General features: G+C 45.7%; 5 protein-coding genes across 5 annotated transcripts; 4 read left to right on the top strand and 1 right to left on the bottom strand.

Moving 5' to 3' along the window:
- Positions 1–11: 11 nt before the first annotated feature.
- Positions 12–2,614, bottom strand: N7529_011244 (uncharacterized protein; the record flags this gene model as incomplete). The annotated part of the gene is made up of 2 exons (XM_057246770.1): positions 12–2,483; positions 2,531–2,614. 2 exons carry the CDS (start codon positions 2,612–2,614, stop codon positions 12–14), a joined length of 2,556 nt encoding a protein of 851 aa, XP_057092119.1.
- Positions 2,615–8,454: 5,840 nt separating this feature from the next.
- Positions 8,455–8,810, top strand: N7529_011243 (uncharacterized protein; the record flags this gene model as incomplete). Its single annotated transcript, XM_057246769.1, has 2 exons — positions 8,455–8,569; positions 8,632–8,810. 2 exons carry the CDS (start codon positions 8,455–8,457, stop codon positions 8,808–8,810), a joined length of 294 nt encoding a protein of 97 aa, XP_057092118.1.
- Positions 8,811–10,893: 2,083 nt separating this feature from the next.
- Positions 10,894–11,479, top strand: N7529_011242 (cellulase; the record flags this gene model as incomplete). Its single annotated transcript, XM_057246768.1, has 3 exons — positions 10,894–10,903; positions 10,950–11,032; positions 11,144–11,479. The coding sequence occupies 3 exons, from the start codon at positions 10,894–10,896 to the stop codon at positions 11,477–11,479; spliced, it is 429 nt and encodes a 142-aa protein (XP_057092117.1).
- Positions 11,480–15,033: 3,554 nt separating this feature from the next.
- On the top strand, positions 15,034–15,827 carry N7529_011241 (uncharacterized protein; the record flags this gene model as incomplete). Its single annotated transcript, XM_057246767.1, has 2 exons — positions 15,034–15,403; positions 15,460–15,827. 2 exons carry the CDS (start codon positions 15,034–15,036, stop codon positions 15,825–15,827), a joined length of 738 nt encoding a protein of 245 aa, XP_057092116.1.
- Positions 15,828–17,580: 1,753 nt separating this feature from the next.
- N7529_011240 (ABC transporter integral membrane type 1) lies at positions 17,581–19,994 on the top strand (the record flags this gene model as incomplete). The annotated part of the gene is made up of 6 exons (XM_057246766.1): positions 17,581–18,103; positions 18,157–18,383; positions 18,441–18,724; positions 18,778–19,305; positions 19,356–19,620; positions 19,794–19,994. The coding sequence occupies 6 exons, from the start codon at positions 17,581–17,583 to the stop codon at positions 19,992–19,994; spliced, it is 2,028 nt and encodes a 675-aa protein (XP_057092115.1).
- Between the last annotated feature and the right edge of the window lie 424 nt (positions 19,995–20,418).

Genomic DNA, 20,418 nt, shown 5'->3' with positions numbered 1-20,418 from the left:
ATGCAACTTTCTTATTCCCTCTCTACATACGGAGGCGGAGGGTCTAGGGGATGATCTATCTGCGGCTGCGGAGGCAAGGGAGGTGGTCGGATTGGCCTTGCAGGCCGCACCGAGCTTTCAATGGCAGGTAATTCTGCTGGTCTTGGATTGTACGGTAGCTCATATAGACCTGGCGCATTTGGATGATGGGGATGTGTTTGCCGGATTCCTGTGTTATCCATCGGCGGTAGTTCAGCCAGCAATTGTTCCAGTTGAATCTGGCCTGATTGGGCTCTCTGGGTTCGAGGTCCCAGCGGTGATGGTAGCTCTGCCGCTTGCTGTTCGAGATTTTCAAACTCAGACATGGAGATATCTTGGCCGAGATGGCATTTGAGAAGCTCATGTGTGACGAAACGCTCTGGGATAAGGCCTTGCGCTTCAACGAAAGATATATGTGAATTCGAATCGGCCATTCGTTGTAGTCTCCTTGCTCGCCGGTGATGATGAGGACAACCATCAACACCAATCAGAAAGATGGTAACGTAAGCCCAGGATGCATCGAGAAAGGTCAATTCGAATTCGTCCATATCGTTGAATTCACTGCCAAAAATCAACAGAAGTCGCAGTTTGGGCGTGTGGGGACCAGCCTGCCACCCGTATGTTGCGTGGTATGTGGCCGTTTCGGAATGCTTCTGGAAATGCATCTCCTTGAGCTTTTGCCACCCTACCATGATGTGACTGACCCCTTTGAATTCGATACCGTTCCAAACGTCATTCAGACTCCACCCATTGACTATGTCGATGTATTCGGCCTGACTGCTGAATGTTACAAGTGGATATCCTTGTGTGTTCTTTTCATGCTTGCCCAATGCTTGGACAAAACGACGGAGAACGGCCTTTGCCAATTCTATTTCTGCACGGTAAGCCTTTGACATCAGGAAAAAGGAAAGGAACCATGAATTAATTTCACCTTGATGTTTAGGTTGCTCAGACTTTGAAAACCCTGTGATGAGATATTGCTTATAATTGGGATGCAAGGGACTGGCATCCATAGAGCCACGAGCATCTAGTAATATCATCGTCTCATCTGTTGGGGATTTGATTTCGGAACCTCTTCTCAAAGGAGGCTTCATCTGCCTCGAATAACTTTCTGATGGATATTGACCGTAAAAAATATCATCAGGTGAATAATATCGGGGGTGCACTCGCACAGTCAATGCCGTCCGCTCCCGCGCCATATCAAGTTCCGATATTAGATTTGGTTTTGTTGTTTCTTCGCCTCCAAGTCTGTGTTTCAAAGTCCAGTAGAGCCGCTCCTCAGAAGTATTCTTGTAGCCTCTCCATGTGGGCGTCAACCCTCTCCATCCCGCAGAGGCGTCGATAGTAAACCTCAAGAGATTTGAAACCCGGCCTTGCCAGGCTATCGGAATGGGTTCAAAATATCCTGCTCGTAGAAGGTGGAGATATTGAAGAGGCTTATGTGTTCGAAGCGCCGCAACACTTTGAAATATTCCAATGCGCTCCTGGTAATTTGAGACAAGGTCCCTTTCAAGCTCGTCTTGCCATCGGTCCTGTTCCTCCTTGATAATCTCGTTGCGTAGGGTGATGGACCCAGCGAGCTTTTTCTTTATCTTTAGGGCCGTTCGCTCGTCGGAACTTCTGACAGAGAAGGCCTTCCTAAGAGTTGAGCGTTTAGAGAACTTTGGGCTATCCAGACCACCGTAGTTGGATTGGCGGTGGGTCAGTGACATGTCTGATACCAGACACTCTAGCTGATCGAGTCCCCAAATATTAACCGATGGCTCCGCGGTTTCAACTGCTGCTTGTGCTTTGTCATTGAGGGCTGCGTCTAGATCCATGGTTTGTCGGACGAAGCTAACGTGAAATTGCGGATCAGGCTTTGCAAAACCATTAAGTGAAGCGCTCGCCAGTGTGTAAGGAGACGGGATGGAAGAATATGGGTTGTTGTTGGAAATTCGCAGATGTGTAAATTCATGATATGGCTTTTCGCCGGTATACATTACAGCCTTGGACCACATTTCAAGCATGGGGAGGCGATCGAACTTTTTTGTCCAGTATTTATGAACAGGGCAATCGCAGAGTAGATATGTCTCGTGCTCAGGCTCAATCTCAGGGTTGTAGATACGACATGACAGTTGGACGCCGTGGAGCATCTTCTGCATCTCGGACTCATCTTGGGCGCGTACCTGTGCGGCTTTCGTCAAAGCGTTCTCATGGGGACGACAAGACGCTCCACTACTGCTCGTGGCAATTGTTTGTCTGGGGCTTATCAGACTTCCAGCCGAGGGAGGGTAGCTTGTTGCAGCTGAAGGGGATTCTGTGGTGGAAACCATGATCGCCATGGCCTGGCTCAGATTATAAGACCCAGCAGAGCTTTCCACGGAGCCTGCGATGGAGTTGCTGGTAGGTGAGATCGGTCGATTTGAGTACCTTTCGGGGTCTTCGTAGTACCGGTCCACGGCTTCATTGATACTATTCGCGCTCTTCACAAGATTAGTGAACTGGAGGCTCAAAAAAGGTCGTTACATACTTCGACGAACAGCGTGGCTTTTGCCTGATCAGCGTCTGGAACGAAGCCTATGAAATCCAATATGTTTGATCTGGTGGGCTGCATCGTTCTGTTTGAGTCGGACGTTGACCAAAAGCCCCCAAGTGCGGCAGCATATTCCAATTAATATCCATAACTCCTCCTGCACTGGAAAATGACATATCCGAGATCTATTACACAGCCACGGGGGCATGGCACTTTGCAAAAGATCAAAAGTCCAGGCCAAAACACGTGGTCGGAAGGAGCAGATGAGTGGATCGAGCGGAGCGACGCCCATAAGCCCTAAACTGATTGAGGCTTGGCTAACTCTGCACTATCTCAATTTTATTCCGCGAGCTGTCAGCCTAGCTGACATATGACTTGCTTCCCAAGGACCCAGTAGAGGGTTATGAAAAGTGAAAGTTGTAAGTTAGAGGCATCATAAGCGCCGCTCCAGCGTTGCGCGAGTCGTGACCAACGCACATAACACAGTTCGCCCACACCTGGGCAGTAACAAAGTGTGATATCCACCCTCAGAGACCTCGGGAGCTTCTAACAATTAAGTGGCCAAGTAGAAGGTAGTAGGAGAAATGTTCAATTCATTTACCTCAAACTCCCACCAAAGCTCCCACCAAAGTTAAAAAATATTTGAACTACGCTCTCAATCTTCTCTTAATCCATTGCTATATGATGTCAAGTACATACGACCATAGGGTGTGGAAAACAGGGCTTCCCGTCCGCTCAGCCGTACTTAAGCCACACGCCGGTGAGTTAGTAGTTGGGTGGGTGACCACCAGCGAATCCTCACTGTTGTATGTTTTTGCTCACCCATATTTTTTTGATTTGTTTGGAAATCCCCTTTTGCTGCCCTGCTCTTCAACCCCTTCTGCCCGTGCACCTGAACAACACTATTCTGCAACTGAATATTTCTTCCTTTTCACTTTTTTCCTCCTTTTGTCACTGCTCTGAATTTTCAAACTCCCACCTTCCACGTACTATCTATTGGAGAATAACTAAGACTCAGACGCAATTCTAGATCTTTCATTTGGGATCCTTGTTCTAATAGTCAAGTGGCTCGATGATACTGACGATGTCTTGCATTTTGCACGCTGCTGCAGACTCATGAACTCCATCTTTGAATATTCGGGCCTTTGTTTGGCTGTGTTCAGATCACTCACTGTGTGCTTCTATGCCTGTTAATGGGTGCCTGGCTAATGAGAACACATTCAGAAAACAGGCGCATTGTTCTCAGCACGAGTGCGACATGGTGCGGAGCAAGTATATTGCCTTTTATGGCGCATTTTTCAAGAATTTTAGGAGACTATACGTCCCTCCGAAGATAGGCCCCTCGGCCGTAGAAACGAGTTAGCTTCAAAGTTTTTTGGGCCCTGTTGACCATCATACCAAAATATCTCCAGAGATTGTTTGGGATGTGATTAGTTGGTGGCACGGAATGCGTCTCTTATTCGATCTCTACTGTGATTCTGCTATTGAGCCACCATTTCCTCCACCCTATATCCCGAGAGTGTGGCCTATAGACGGACCATTGCTCGTGCAATATGTGAGCAAGCGATTTGAATGGATTTTCGCAGACGCTGGCTATCTCCTCGCAGCCCGTGGGATTGGCCAGATGCTCATGCTACTTGTCTTATTCCCTGGGATATCAAAACTACTTTCGAAATGCTTGCGGCCAGCTGTCAAGGATCTGATTCTTGGACGCGCCTCGGCTTGTTTGGTAATTCTTGGGAGCCTTCTTACGGGAGCCCCGCACATTTAGCCTTGTAATTTTCGGATTCATGCTTCAAACATCAGGCGCGGGCTTGAATGCGATATGTCGATCAATAATTATGAGCTACATGGGAGCACAGAATAAGTCAAAGATGAATGCTATGATTGGGATCTTTGAAACAATCGGCTCTCTCTATGTTTGCCGGGTCGACATTATCGTGGCTTTTTTCGCAGGGTATGAAGCTCAGAGGGATTTGGTTTGGGCTCCCATACTATGGCCTAGCCGCATGTTCTGGGCTCTGTCTAGCAGGATTATTCTTTCTGGGGCCTTCTCGGCATCAAGACCTCAATGATATAGATGAATCCCAGTCTTCAACTGCGTCTGATCTGGATTAAGGCCTCCCTAGTTGGACAGAAGAAATTGATGTCACAGTATTTAGAAATATATTTGTTTTCATTGTTCAAGTATTTATTGATCAATTTAGTAAGACGTTTCTCTTGTACTGTAACTATATAGCTCATTCCGTATGAAGATTCAAAGTCAGACTTTATATATCTAGACAAGACCTAAGACGAAGTATATGTTTTCCTCACCTCACATAACGGTGGCGTCCGGCTCGCCTTCTTAGCCTAATCAGTGAGGTCTGGATCCGTGCTAGATGATACCTGGTCCTAGGTTCTATGCTTCTGCGCACGCGATTGGTTTTTCCAAGCAGTAGTAACCTAAGCTCCTAGAATACCAGCCCTCGTTCCCCGGAGCTATACCTTTCACTCCCGGGAGCTATATGTCCCCTGGGAACCATAATTCTTACTCCTGGGAGCAATCAGTAGCGTGCCTAGGAACCATGCCATGGATCCTGTGGTAAAATATGATCCTAACAATGTGAGGATCTCATTCGCTAGATAAAACGTGGGATATGGAACGGGTAATCAATATTAGGCACACAAATCGAAATGCGCGCAATAAGCGTGCAGGCAACAGAAGGAGGAGCTGGTTAACTGGGCAAAACTATGTTGTAAAGACATCGATTGAAGAGAGAAATAATATTGATCAACGATACAGTAAAATGCAGTTATTTGGGAGTTGATGTCTGTACTCAGTTGAACCCTTTTACGATAAGGAGCTCAATGATCTATCTGCCCATATCGCAAAAACGATCTGTCCACATTCTACCTGACTCATGACACACTAAGCCACTGTGCCTCCCTTGTCCGTGCTCGACTTAGTCGTCGCAGCACAGTGTATGTAGTCAGCTCTACAGGAAGTCGGGGTGGATAGTGAAGGTGCGTCGAATTAATGCCAAAAGTAACATTCAGTATCGAGCTTGAGGCTTTTAATCGACTGTTCGTCTAAACCAATCCCGTATTAAGTTTTTTTTGGTCTCGTTCTGCCGCGATTATTCCTACTTATCTGCCTACAGGAACAGACTTCGTAGTTCAGGGAATCGTTGTGGAGAAAATAGCGGTGAATGAGTGGGATCACAGACACTGTTTTGCCCTACTTTGGTAGTGACTCTCAACGAGATGAGGAGACACGCTAACCGCATTTTGTCGCTATCGGTTTGAATAATATCCGATCGTGACCCCACTGATCCACAGGCACCGATCTTGCGAAACGCCAAAGAGCAGGCAACCTAATCCTCGTTCTCCGAAGCTATATTCTGCACTCCTGAGACTGTGGAGGTCCCCTAGGAACTACAAGTCTGATCTCTAGAAGCGAGCAAGAGCCTTCCTAGGAGCCATACTGTGGAACATGATGAGGGTCTCAGTCGCAAAAGCGGGATCTGGTATGGGTAATCAATTTTGGAATTCAAATTTGAAGGCGGACAAAGCGTAAAGACACTGTTTGAAGAGAAATGATGTTGATGAGCAATAACACGCAGCGATCATTTGGGAGTTGACCGAAGGCACAATAAATATCAACGATGCTCTCCACGACAATCAGTGGTAAACGAGAATAGACACATGGGTCTGTAAGACATCGTCGACGAGTAGTATAAGACCTATAGTGGTGAAGGATCAGCGTCAACGCCAAGCAAACTTACGGTCATTGAACAACTGGTTGTCTCCGAAATGAGAGTAAAGAAAAAACGGTTGGAAGAAAAATAAAATAATTCACTCATTCACTTTCTTACTGAAGGAACTAATATTGTACGTGGCAAGAATAGCAGCTCACAATATAAGACTGAGACCCTAGATTGGAGCTAAATCCGAAATGGACAAAATTGCGAGAGCCCATCAGCCCGCATAAATCTTATTGTCATGAAACCACGTGCATGTCCATGGACCCTTTGTTGTAGCCTGTGTATGGATTAAATGTCGCATTGATTACTGCGGGCGTATGAGATAGGTCACCAACATTTCCGTGACTTGCGGTTGACATGTGGGAAGAGGCTTAATTACCTAAACCCGACCACTAGCGTGTTCGAAGCTGAATCTGGGGGAGACGCTAGACGTGGCGAAGTTTTGGGGGCCAGTCGAATAATTTGATAGTTACATGAAAGAGCTAGGATTATTCAAGCTTTAGCCTTATTGGTGGTCGCAATATATGCTTAAAATGTATTAGGGTGTTTATTGAATACATTGCGCATTTTTCGTAATACCTAGCCACCACTAAGTGTACAGCAAGAATTTATTTCACCGAGGTCCGTCCGGTCCTGGCAAAGCCCCGTGCCAAGCCTATTTTCTACCATATTTTCCAGGCCCTGTCTATCTTTTTTCCACACTCGCACCTTGTAGGATAGTTCTCTATAATAATCAATAGAAGCCGTGCTGAGAAGCTCAGCACGAAGAATCTTTTTCCAACCTTCACGATAGCTTCTCATTAATTATCTTTGGGAGTGGGGTTCTACATGGTCGACATAGAAGTTCCAAAATTGGATATGTGATATCCAACCCCTGTCGATTGTTCAGCTAGAAGCATCGGACCATTGGTTAATATTATTCAAGGAGTAGGCTAGCAAAACAGCAGTGTTGCACAAGTATTTGACCTCGAGTACTTCGACCGCGGTCAAGCCAAAGTGGATACCGAAGTACTGGAGGTCAAATACTTATGCAACAGCACTGTACTTAGCGTGTACAATGTTACATTGGCTATCACTAGCTTTTTGACCAGCTTTGCCGAGGTGTTAGGTAGAGTAAATCAATTCACAACCACATGGCATTGTCTATGTGGTCGACCGGCCACATTAGACGGAGGGCTGCAGTTTGAGGGACAAGGTCGGAAATCAAATGAGTTTGGGCCAAGCTTCCCTGACCCCTGTACGATCAACCCCCCAACTAGCGGACCCCCTAGCGGCAACGCCAGTAGACTATACGTCGGGGCGAGGATTCCCTCTTTTCTGATTGGGACCTCGATCGTTCGAGAGCCAACCAATCTACTTGTCAGAAGGCCCCTTGCAGTCTCTACCACGCAGAATTCCCAGGGCGTCGGGGAAAAGTGAAACCTATTGTGCTCGGTAAACAAGAGCATGACCAAAATTGAGGGAACCCACTGCACAGAGAGAGTCCAATCACGTATGTGATATCATGCTCCCAAGTGTATCTGTCCGCAAGTCATTGACGGGTTGCAAACGTGATAAAGCGCTAATTTTCAAAACCCTTATAGTGGGCCCCCAGTGAGCTCGCACTGTTGGGAAGATAAACTCATACCTTCTCCAGATTTCCAGTGCACTGGTCTACCGTGAGGTCGATCTTCCGTCCTCTAGTTCACTGAACTTTCCGATTTCTATATCATCAGTTGATCTGACCGCCATGTTTATGTTCAATCTCCTCCCGTCTACAGAGGCGTGGATGCGTAAGTTATGTACTGTGCGGCTACACCGGATGGTTATGGGAGTCCAGTCGAAGGATTCACGCCGCTAGCAGAGTTTGGGTTACTGAAATACGACATTGAGTCCCATCCCCGAGGATCAACAGCTCATGTCACAATTTCTAACCTAAATGGGAGCCAGAGGGTGGGGTCGAGGGACGCATCAATGTACTCTTGATTCTTTCAGGGACTTGTTTTCGTTTACATAGAGACTGAGGGCTAGATACTTGCCCCGCAGCAATAGTGTAGCATACAATCATCGCGATTTACCGAGACGACATGCGGGCTATAAAGACCCCGTCCCATCCCCTCCAATTCTTCTCACCATCACTTTCCAGCCATCTCAATCATTCATCAGCTCCAAACAACACTTTCTCCTACCGAAAACATGGTTAAGCTCAGCATCCTCTCCATTGCCTCCGTGGCTGCCTTTGCATCTCTTGGTGTGGCCAAGAACTGCCAAACGCAGTTCAATTACTGTTCCTCAGCCCTTATGACCCGAGGTTAGTGAACCGAATTCTATGACTTGAGTTACGATGAAGCAGATTACTGAATCTATATTAAGGCAACTACGACATCCAGATCCGGAATGCGGTTGCAGAAGCTCAGTCCGCATTCCCTGGCGTGAACAGAGACAACGCGCTGTTCGCTTGTCTTGGAGGCTCCAACGGCGAGATCAAAGTTATCGAGAAGTGCGGATACTTGTGCAAGAATGGAGGCAATGGCTACACCGACAGCTGCTGAAGATCAAGTTTCTATCAACAATGACTTGCCTTCGCAACGAATTTGTGGCTAGTTTTGGCATGACTTGGTATACAGCCAAGCTGCTCTATACTAGATAAATTCATTTTGTTAAAGTTCCTGATAGAATCAAATTGACAAGGTCTTCATATACTGTTTATGTAATATGCGAAGGGTAGCCTTACAATTCTGCGAATATTGCTGCTAGAGATACTGATTTGAAAAGACGGACTCATCATGCACGCGACCACTCTAATGACTCATGGTGAGCGCGACAACCTTGAGAGATTCATATAGTAGGAGAACACCATAGTTTCAACTCTATTTCCACTGCTTTGTTCAAAGATCTAAAATGTTAAGGATCTTCTTACACCTATACGTTCTAAGCATAGTACGTATTATATTTGTTTGCTCTGATGGCCTAACCTATATCGAAACTGAGCTTCGAGATCTTATGACTTAATAGTCCGTTATTAAGCTCATCGGTATAGTAAAAGTTATTAGAGACTTCCGTGGTAGTAGCATTATTACTATCGAATAGCTAACGCTAGTCGATATAGTATATAACCTAAATAGAGCGTTCGAGGAGCTCTTTTTAAGTATACATATACTATAAATATAGCTTACTTATAATAGTAAGTAGTTGGCTTAATTCGTAATTCCAATCCCGGTATTAACTAATACAGGCCATATAAATTACGAATATATCGCGTAGACCTAAGCCGCCCAAACCGTCTAAAAAGTAATAAACTAGATTAGTAATGCCCGTGACTAACTTACGTTACTAGTAAAAGAAAAGGGGGGAGGCTAAAGTGGATATGAATTTATTATACTATAGTGGTAGAGAATTCTATATACGTTAATAGCAATCAGGTAGCGGCTATATGTAAGAAGATTACCAGGTCGGGGGTGATCAGCCTGTCAATCCAATAAGATACGATGGTGGACATGGAATGAATAGATGGAGGAGCGTCAACAATGTAGCATTCTTGTACAGAGACTAATTCTTGTGTTTCATAAAGAGGCTCAGCTTAGGGCTCCCTTTTATGCCCCTGAATGAAGTCATCAAGGGTCCATTATCTTTATTGGTGTCACGAATTCTAACTGCATCTATGTCGGTGATACTCAGTCCGAACCCTTTTCGTAAACGGAACTTCCCCGTTACATGGTCGGATCAGCTGCTCCTCGTCCTGCATAGTCTTATTAAACCCGACCGGGCAAAACACTGATTGGAGAAAGGCCAAAGGTTGGAAAGAGTGCTCTGCAATCTTGGTTATCTATCTTCTATTGTATAGTCTAGGAGACTATTACAACAACGAAACTCTCAGGATAGGGAGAGATCATATTGTTGGGGATGTCAGGTGACATCCCACATTGGGATAGTCTCCCATGGAGTAGATAGATAGATATCTCTCGCTCTCTCTCTCTCTCCTTCTCTCCTCCGTCCGCAATACAATATTCAATATCTTCGTATTCCATTGCCCCTTGTATGATCTCCATGACATATTATAGATATATGAGTTACTAATAATATATAAAGACTACAACTATCTAATAGGATACTAAGAGCTAACAAAGGAACCACGAGATTATATAAGTAATAGAAAGGTCGACGGTAGAAGAGTAGCCTCGATCTACTTATCAACTATTGACTTATCTATATAAGAAAAACTTAAGGATATATAAGGGCATTTATTTATAAGTCTAGTTTAGTTCTTCGTCTTTAATTATATTTTATTACTTATAGATACCTTCAGAGCTTTAGAGACTCTTTGCTTAATCATAACTGAAGAATACTACGAATAGACTAATACCTCGGTATAGATCTATTTAGCGCACTACCTAGAATCGTTCCTCGATAACCTCGACAGGACTTATCCCGCAGTAAGGCCTGCTAGGCAACTGTAAGGTTGAGAGACAGATCGTTAAGGTTAGAAGTCTGTAGAACGATAAGAGAAATATCTCCCGATTTTATCTAACATAACTCATGACCATTTAGCTATGCGTGACATTACGCCAATGGATGTTACGCAAATGGATGACGTGATAATGAATGTCGCGCGAATAGATGATTTGCTAACGGATGATGTGCCTATGTATCTTACGCTAATAAATACTGCGCCAGTGGTATATGAGCCTTAGCCTATGCCTTAGTCAACTTCTCCGATACATTCAAGAACCGTCACACAGACAACGTGCGACTGAACACTGCCGGTGTCCTCACGGTGTCTAAGTTTTGGTTAGGCAGGGATAAGCAGAGCAGAGGTAAGCAGATGAGCGACATGGCAGATGCCATGACAGCGACTGATGCACATATGATCTCTTAGATGGGTTAGGCGTATGAGGATCTGTACAACGATTCTGGAAAGCTGAAACCAGAGCTGCAGAAGCACTACAGCCGCCCGTATCCAGCCGTCGTCCCCGGTAAAGCCTATTCGTATGGCTTTGAGGAACAGTCTGGTACTTTTACCCTGAGATTCAGAAGCGACCCGAACATTGATACACCCACTAAAATCATCTTGCCCCCTTCCACGTTTCCCAACAAACCCTTCGTTGTGATTGAGCCTCGCGACAGCTTAGAAAAGTATCAGAGAGACGAGCGCACCTTAGCCCTTTTCACATCGAAGTCCCTCCAGAGCCCCACAGACGTAAATATCACCATTAAGAGATAGGCAATCAGTGGTGTTTATATCCTTTTATTGATGTGAACAGAGCGCACTCTTTGTAACTACACCAATGCTGTTATAGCCTGATGCCTTACCCTTACCCCCATAAGGCATCCACGATTCGGGTCCTGACAAGTGATCACATTTGACTCTATGATTATGTTGCTTGTGGTAATCAAAGTTTAACTAGAAGCGTCGAATAAATGACACTTATTAAGTCGTAGCTAGAAGATTGAATGATTTATATAATAGACAGCTTAAAAATGTATGCTTTTCAGCCTCTGTTAACTGTAATGAAAACTAAATAAGTCGGGAAAGCTACAAACAGTAAGACATCATTCACGAGTTATAGATTCTTTGTCATCTGGGCTATGGCCGATGACTTTATCGTGATACGCGTATGGAATTGAAATATGCACATCGACCTATTGATAATTCATGTAATTAGTGTGAACGAGATTTTTAAGGGAGGGAACGTACATCTATTAGTGTCTCAGGAGAGAATTGAGCCTCAATCACACGAAGCGAGCCGGATTTTTGATGAACCACTGTAGCATGTACTGCTGCAAGGAAGCCGAGCTTTCGAGCAGCACGTAAGAGAAGGCCAAACATAACGACCCAACCAGGCAGCTTGTGATCTAAGGTGACGAACGAGCTGGGAAATTGAGACGGAAATATAAATACACTCGTTTGCTATAAGCGTCGTCTAGAAAAGCCACGATGTTGGCCCCCAAAACGATTCTAAGCCGTGGTCCTTAAGTGTGAAATACCAGATAGCGCACAAGTAGAGGATCAAAAGATGAAAAGTAACTTGATTTAATAGAACCGCAAGAATGAAATCAAGCAAGCTATGACAAGCAATAAGACCGTGGTCTTTCCCTAAAACTGTGGCCTTCAAAACGCCTACGAAGGCTTCAATTTACAAAGCTCAGAGCTTTCGGACATCAAGGAATCTAACGTTTAAGTTCGAGTTTATTCTACCGCCGCTTCGTTTTTTACTTTGCTGATGCGCAATTGTTACGCACAGCTAACTGGTCACGGTTATGTTAGACAGAATCAGGAGATACTTTTCTTATCGTCCTACAGACTTCCAACCTCAACGATCTGTCTCTTAACCTTACCGTTGCCTAGCAGGCCTTACTGCGGGATAAGTCCTGTCGAGAGTATCGAGGAATGATGCTAGGTAGTGCACCGAATAGATCTATACTGGAGTATTAGTCTAATCGTAGTGGTTGTCAAATTATAATCAAGGAAAAGAGTCTCTGAAGTTCTAAAGGTATTTATAAGTAATAATGTATGATTGAAGACGAAGGACTAGAATAGATATATAAATGAGTATCCTTATATATCCTGCTCTTCCTGTATAGACGAGTAGATAGTAGATGAGTAGATCGAGGCTACTCTTCTACCGTCGATCTTTCTACTACCTGTAAGATCACGTAGTAATGGCATTGTTCCTGCTTCCGTGGTCGCAGAGGTTTGTTGTTATGGGTAAGAGTACATGTACTTGAAAACTTCCGACAGTAGGTCGGTCTGATCATACTCCGGCTCTCTGAGCATGATCATGGTGTCTCTTTCCCTGGATACCTGGGCATGCCTTGGTATTAGGTGTTGCACATGATCTGGATGACAGATAGATCGGTAGGCTCTCGGTGGCCCATCAGCTAATTGCGGTCCCCACATGTGATTGGTGACTAGCATGTCCGTAACACAAGAAAGCAGCGAAGAGGTGATAATAAGTCATACAGGGAAAAGGGGATGGCGGAGCTTAGGAGCTCGGTAATCCGAATCAATAGCTAAAATGCCTTACCTGTAGAGACTAGGGAGGAGGAAGGCGAAAAAGAAAATGTAAGATGGTAGGATTGGGGGGGGGGGGGGGGGGGGGGGGTGAGGCCCCTGAAGATCTAAGAACAGCTTCTCCTGGCTTGTGTGGTTCGCTGTCTAAGCTAGACAGATATCGAGTGCCACGAAGCCAACCATATAATAGATCTGTGGAATAATGTCCAGGCAGGTCCCAAGCCTGGAAATGTGAGTCCGTGGTTGGGGAGCTGTGACCACAAGGCCTTGGTTCTAGGCCCCGTGATCTAGAACAGTCGACTTAAGGCCAAGTTGGGCGTACGTCCACAGCTCCTAGTCTAGGTGGGCTTTCGAACTGTCAACTAGCGGCCACCCTGGCTTAGTAACCGTAAGGGTCCTCGGTCTTCTGACTACGGTCTATATGGGTCACAAGTATTTTGGTCTAGATCTCAAGTGCATCCATCTCGAGTCTTAGACCGGGTAAAAGATGGAAGGGATCCTAGACACGCATGAGATACCCCTCTTAGGAAATGCATAGTCCTATGTGGCTTGAAATAAGAGCGTACTACAGATAAGACGTATGGCACCCGAGAGAGATCTAATAGGAGTGGTACTGGGATGAGAGACTGCTTTTGTGTCTATGATAGCGCCATGTAGAGCATCCTGGAAGTGGTAACATGAAATGACGTTGAAAAATACTATTTTCAGCTAACTCGTTCCAAGAATGAGGGTCAATTGGAAGGCCGAGAATGAGAGACCTCTCAAAAGAGGTCCCTACCCATGGGAGAAGCCTCTTGAGAGAAAAATAGTCACAGTACGTCCCACCGAAGAGTATTGGCGACACAGAAAGAAAAATTTCATATGAGCTGACTCTTGGTACTGCTTCTCTCCTAGTCTAATCGTTCTAGACCTAACCCAGTCTTGAGATAGTCTCTATTCATCGTGAGTCTACTGCCGGCGTTTCTTACGAGGACTTTGGTAGCAGTAGATCAATATTCTACCTGATATATCCTGCGACTTCTGAATTTGCGAGGACTTGTTCCCGAGACCTTCGGGGACCTAAGTCCAGACCAAGCATACGGGCTCTGTCTGAAGGATAGCATGGGTGTCGGACCAAAACCTCAGATCACAGGGAGTATTAAACACGATGTCTAGGTTACAGTGATAAGTGACTAAGAATTCAAGACCAGCAGCATAAGGCTAAGTTCTTAGGTTTAGTGATACCGAACGAGAGGCAGGGGACCCGACACTAGAACCCAGTGGGTTCTGAGACCGCAGTCGCAAGACCTGGCAGGCCACCTGGCCCGGCGGTCGACTGACGCCTCCTACAATTTCATAATTCGCGTGGTCGCAATACGAAATACCGGAGACACCTAATGCTTTGACTGAGAATCTACTGTTGTTTTAATCCTCTTTGAGCAACTCGGCCACCTCAGCCACTTTGTCCCGGGTAACTTCGACATCCTGCCTAAGGCTCATAAATACTATCGCTCATCCCTTCTATTGCTTATTACGTTGTAGTTTGGACCGGGTAGTCTGAGAGGACCAGCTAGTCTGAGAGGACGGGCGGGCTGTGCTTCATTGAAGAGGTCGGTGCACTAGCTTCAGATGGGGGCCAAAACCTCACTCATTTCTTTTCTTCATCCCTCTAAATTCTTTTCTTCTTCCCTCTCGATTCTTTTCATCTTCCTCCCTATTCTAGCGAATTCAGAAACTTTATCCTCTCCAAACTTCGAACACTTTATCCATTTTGCCCGATCGCGATGTCTTTAGATCAGTCTGGAGGGTATCCTCTTCGCCGAAACAACTCCTGCAGCGCGGGAGAGTCAGTGTGTGGTCGGACGTGGGGAACTTTTCATGCTTGTTGCCCCGGAAATTTTCAATGCTTGGACTCGAACTCCACCAAGATCAAAAATTTTATTTGCTGCCCTGACCAACTGAATTGCACAGATGTTCTTGCAGAGCACCCGACTTGCGCGAATACAAGCTGGGACCTTTACAATTCAACGGGTTATTTCTGTTGTGAGCCCAAACATGCTGGGTTTTCTGTCGAAGGCACTTTTTCGGTCGGCTGTCTCGATCCAGGTGCTGCTCGCAACTTATCCTATAATGCATTAATACCGAGTTCTACAGGTCAGTAGCCACGTTATTGTCATACTGTTGCAATGTCTAATGGAAATTTTGCTCAGGTGCTCCTTCCACCACTCCAACTTCCACATCTGCTAGTACCCCCACATCATCTTTAGACGCCGAGTCTAGTACCTCGGTTCACTCATCACGAAATAATACAGGGGCTATAGCCGGTGGTGTGGTCGGTGGCGTTGCCGGGGCAGCCGCACTTATTGCGGCCCTCTATTTTCTGATTCGCTATCGTAAACGACAACAGCCACAGCAGCAATCGCAGTCTCTCACGCCCCCTTCATCATTACCTGGGTATGCGCTCGAGAAAGACGCCTCCCAACCGAAAGAAATAGATGATAGACTCATGGTAGCGGAATTATCAGAGTCTGGTGGCCATTCAGGCAATGTGCGTTATGAGCTGCCGACAGCCAGTTGATTTTGCATTTCCTCGTTGAGGCCTAAAGGCCCTTTAGCGGATCTTGCCTATTATCAGCCTCGTTGCGACGATCTAAGTTGGTTGAATTGCCTCAATCCAAAAGGGAAACTCAGGACATATATTGCTAGGCAGCAAATAAGCTATGTAAATGCAGAGTCACGGCTTGAACATGTTTTTCGCACTAGGTGGTAGGACGATATATGATTCGGACAGAAGTGGACACCAGCCACCTCCGCAGTGATGAAGTTAGTAAATGAAGCACCCAAACAAATTGGGCTCCTTCGAAATACGTACACGCACGAGGAAAGGTACAGCTAGTCTGGGAAGACCGGGTAGCCTGAGAGGACCCGGCATCACTGGGTCTATTCGAGATTCTTTCGTCACGGGAGAATGATCGTTCATTTTGCTACAGTTCAGCTCTGGTTCGCCATTACCGGCACGCGACCTGGCGTCTTGCTTTAACAGAACAACACCTCATTACCTGGCAATTCAGCTTTGGGCAAACGCAAACGGGATGGGACCTTCCAAGGTGATCTTCCGAAGCACATCTCGTTGAAAGATCTTGCGGACTCGATATCGAAATTCTCTATCTGGAAGCTCTTCAAAGTCAACGTGATGTCCTCTGTGCCATTATCACGTTTCACAATCTCAAAGGTCGACCGGAAGGCGCTAATGGGTAAGATAAATATCCGATTTTAGTTTCTTATATAGCAAATTTGATACTGATTATGGGCAACAGAACCAAATTCTTCATATACGGTATAGAATATCTTGTGACAAACCCAACCCGTGAAGACCGTGGTTTGTCGTGGGAACAGTATAGTTCTCTTGAGCACATCGATGTTCTTAGGAATAAATTGATCGTCGGAATACGCCCCCGCCGGAGTGGCTTGATCTAGCCCTGCATGCCACCCGCCTTGGCCTGCGGATGATCGGCCAGAATTTAAATAAATATGCTTACCAAGAAAGACTTGTCATTCATATCCATAACGAGACGCCCACAGGGTACCTGTTTTTCGTACAATGCCAGGAGGGTGCTTTAGTGGACATGTCAATGAGGGGCGCCTCGCTAGTTGGGTAGTTTAACAAACCTGGTTCCTAAGGCCACCCACCCTAACTAGTTAGTACTTATGCCCTATCATGTATGTCTGTCCCGGCGATCAAGAAGCTAGTACTGAGACACAAGCAGTAAATAATCGGTCAATGAATTGGGCCGCGGCTAGCGTCGTATTCGACATCAGCTGGCGTCGACTAGCTTATCACAACACTCACATCCAATCTAATCAGCTAGGGATTGGTGCTTTTGCCAGACGCGTAGCACGCCACAATCACACCCTGCAGCACAAAGAACATTTTCCGGCTATATCACGCATTCTCTGGATTTCTACCTGCGTAAACCTTTCCCCTCCTCCATCTCTGCTAACTCATCTTGTTCGCGTGCACCAAAAAAAGTGAAGATGCAGTGTGATGTTTCTGCTGATACTTACTTCGGTCCAAGGGTGTCGCCTTGTCGTCGCGCCTTCGACTTTACACTACTCTTCGAGCAGGGGATACTCACTTTAGTTCCTGATCTGTCATTCCTCATTCTATGATTCTGTCGGTGGTAATTTATTCGTGGGAAGCGAAAAGAGATACGCCGCAAGTCTGTTAGCACTTACAAGATGGTCGTTCTCCATTTTCGCTATCCTAGAGCTCCTGAGGAAGCTAATGAGCTGATGTTATTTTGGATGTTATACAGGTGCTCTATACGCTAATGCTGGCGCTGAAGTTTGTTCTCCTCATTTTATGGTGTTTACCGCAATTTATGGCAACAAAGATCTCAGTCGCGTCCACTACGGTGGGCATGATTAGCACTCTGGTGCTGTTACTGTTTTCGCACTATGACCACGCACGTTCCCTAAAGCCTTCGAGTTTGATCTGCCTGTACCTTCTAGGGAGCATCATATTTGAAATTGCGCAAGTACGGCATTTATGGTTATTCCATCCTATAAGCTACTCTCTCGCGGCGACAGTCGCTGCTGCTCTCGTGGTCCGGTCCCTGTTACTCGTGGTAGAGACGAGCGAGAACAGAGAAACTCTAAGCCCTCAATACGGCCGTATTTCTCCAGAATATTTCACTGGGATCTTTAGTCAGAGTACCTACTGGTGGCTCAACGGGATGTTTATGAGTGGCTTCCGAGGCGAGCTCTCCCTTGATGATCTCTATCCCCTAGATGAGGAACTCTTGACTAAGTCTCTCATTTTCTACGGCGATCAGCAATGGAAAGGTACCAAAGGTAACTTAATTAATTTGGATTAATAGAATTAGAGACTGACTCATGACTGCCAGAAAAACCCACTCGACGGCTATCACTTTTCCGTAACATCATTTACGACTTAAGATGGACGGTAGCAGCGGCAGTCGCCCCTCGCCTTTGTTTGATTGGGTTTAAGTTTGCCCAGCCCTTTTTCATTAACGACCTCATCAATTACGTGTCCGACAACGGCTCTAGTGAGCTATCCGAGGTTAAATATGGCTTTATCGGTGCGACAGTGTTAATTTATGTAGGGATAGCAGTAAGTAGTCCACACGTCCCTTACTGAATCGATTCCCTCGGTTGCTAAACATTCTAGGTAACTGCTGCTTTGTTCAAGCGTCAAACTGTTCGTATGGTCACTATGACTCGTGGTTCGTTAGTTACGATGATATATATGAAGGCCCTTCGCCAAGCTTCAGGTCGATGTCAAGAGACACGATCGACCACCTTAATGAGTACCGATGTTGATCGGATTGTTACCGGGCTATTGAACTTCCACGAGCTATGGGCATCACCGGTAGAGATTGTGATTGCGCTTGTGCTTCTAAGTAGATCCGTTGGATACTCCTCGATCGCCGCTCTAGCTGTTGCTTTAGGTAGGTTCTTGCAAACTCCGCGATAAAAAGACTGAAATTAAAAACTGACTAAAACAGTGAGCGTACTAGGGTCCTCCTATCTCGCGCCTCGAATCAGCAATGGCAAAAAATATGGGTACAAGCTGTTCAGGAGAGAGTCAGTTTCACTTCGGTGATACTCAAAGAACTGAGCCAGATCAAAATGTTCGGTGTCGAGTCCGACATAGGCCTCAAGATACACAGACTTCGTGAAATGGAACTACATCAATCTAAGCCCTATCGATCAATGATTGTCGGTGTCAATGTTTTAAGCGCGCCGTCGACTGCCATCGCTCCCGCTGTGACAATAGCCGTATATGCCGCTACACAGCTAGAGCTTAGGCTAGAGACACCCAACACTGATGTTGTGTTTACGGCCTTGTCTTTAATTTCACTTCTGACAAACCCGGTGATGCTAATCTCGGTCTCATGGACGAGATTCACATCCGCTATTGGCTGTTTCGATCGGATCCAAGAATTTCTTGATAAAGACAACCGAGCGAAAGAGGTCCTAGCAGGGAGTGAATGGGTAGCACCTGAGAACGTTTTAGGAACGAACTTAACTCAGTATCGGCTCAGTCCGAGCCCCTTGTTTGCATGACTGACTGCAGCTTCAGCTTAGGCCTGGATAACCCAGCGATTCTCCATAAGATAACACTAGAGATACAGCATGCTTCATACACAGCGGTGACTGGCCCTATTGGCTCTGGCAAGTCATCCTTACTCGAAGCAATGCTCGGCGAAATGCATCTAAGAGAAGAGATTCTATCTGTTAGTTCGGCCAAGATGGCGTATTGCAAGCGAAATCCATGGATATTCAATGGCACACTGAAAGCGAACATCATCGGAGAAACACAAGCTGACGAAAACTGGCTCGAAGAGGTTTTACATGCCTGTAACCTAGACATTGAAGCCACAACACTTCCTCTCTGACTTGACACAGTAGCTGAGAGCTCAGGAGCTCAGCTGATTGGAGGACAGAAGCAGTGAGTGGTAAATATACCGATGGACTTTTCTTTTGGCTTTTTTCTAGGTGCTAATTTGAGTGAATTTAGGCCTTGGCTAGAGCAATCTACCCGAAACCGTCTTTATTGGTTTTAGATGACTGTTTTGGTCCCTTAGATGCAGTGACATCAAGAATAGTCTTCCAGCAAGTGCTCGGTCACGCTGGCCTAGCTAGAAGGATCGGCATGGCTACCATTCTTGTGATAACAGCAGGCGAGTCTAACGTGCCTATATGGATAATCACGCGCTGACAGCTTTTTTTTATTAATAGTGCAACATTTGAAAGAAGCGGACAATCTGATTGTTCTTTCAACAGATGGTTGCGTGGAAGCTAAAGGGCGTTTCGAAGAACTGATGAAGAATAATGAGTACATACGGAGCTTTTCTCGTTCAATAAGCTCCGAAGACAATGGTATCCAAGAAGAAAGCGAAGAGAGTGTTTCTAGGTTTGAGCAAGAAGTGAGGCAAAAAGCCGGAGAGTCCGCTGAAAGAGAGACAGTCCCTAACACACCCCGAGGTGGTGGGAACCTCTCGCTCTACACCTACTACATTAGATCATTTGGCTGGTGGGTATTTTTAAAGCACCCACATAATATGTTTGTAGAGATTTCTTATGCATCTTAGGTTCTTTTTTGTCTGGGCTGTTCCTAGGTCAGCTGTCCAGCTACATAGAAT

Source organism: Penicillium soppii, assembly GCF_028829465.1.
Source record: "Penicillium soppii strain IBT 18220 chromosome Unknown utg000010l, whole genome shotgun sequence".
NCBI lineage: Eukaryota > Fungi > Ascomycota > Eurotiomycetes > Eurotiales > Aspergillaceae > Penicillium > Penicillium soppii.
The sequence above is the reverse complement of the archived record's forward strand: the minus strand, read 5'-3'. Positions and strand labels throughout refer to the sequence as shown.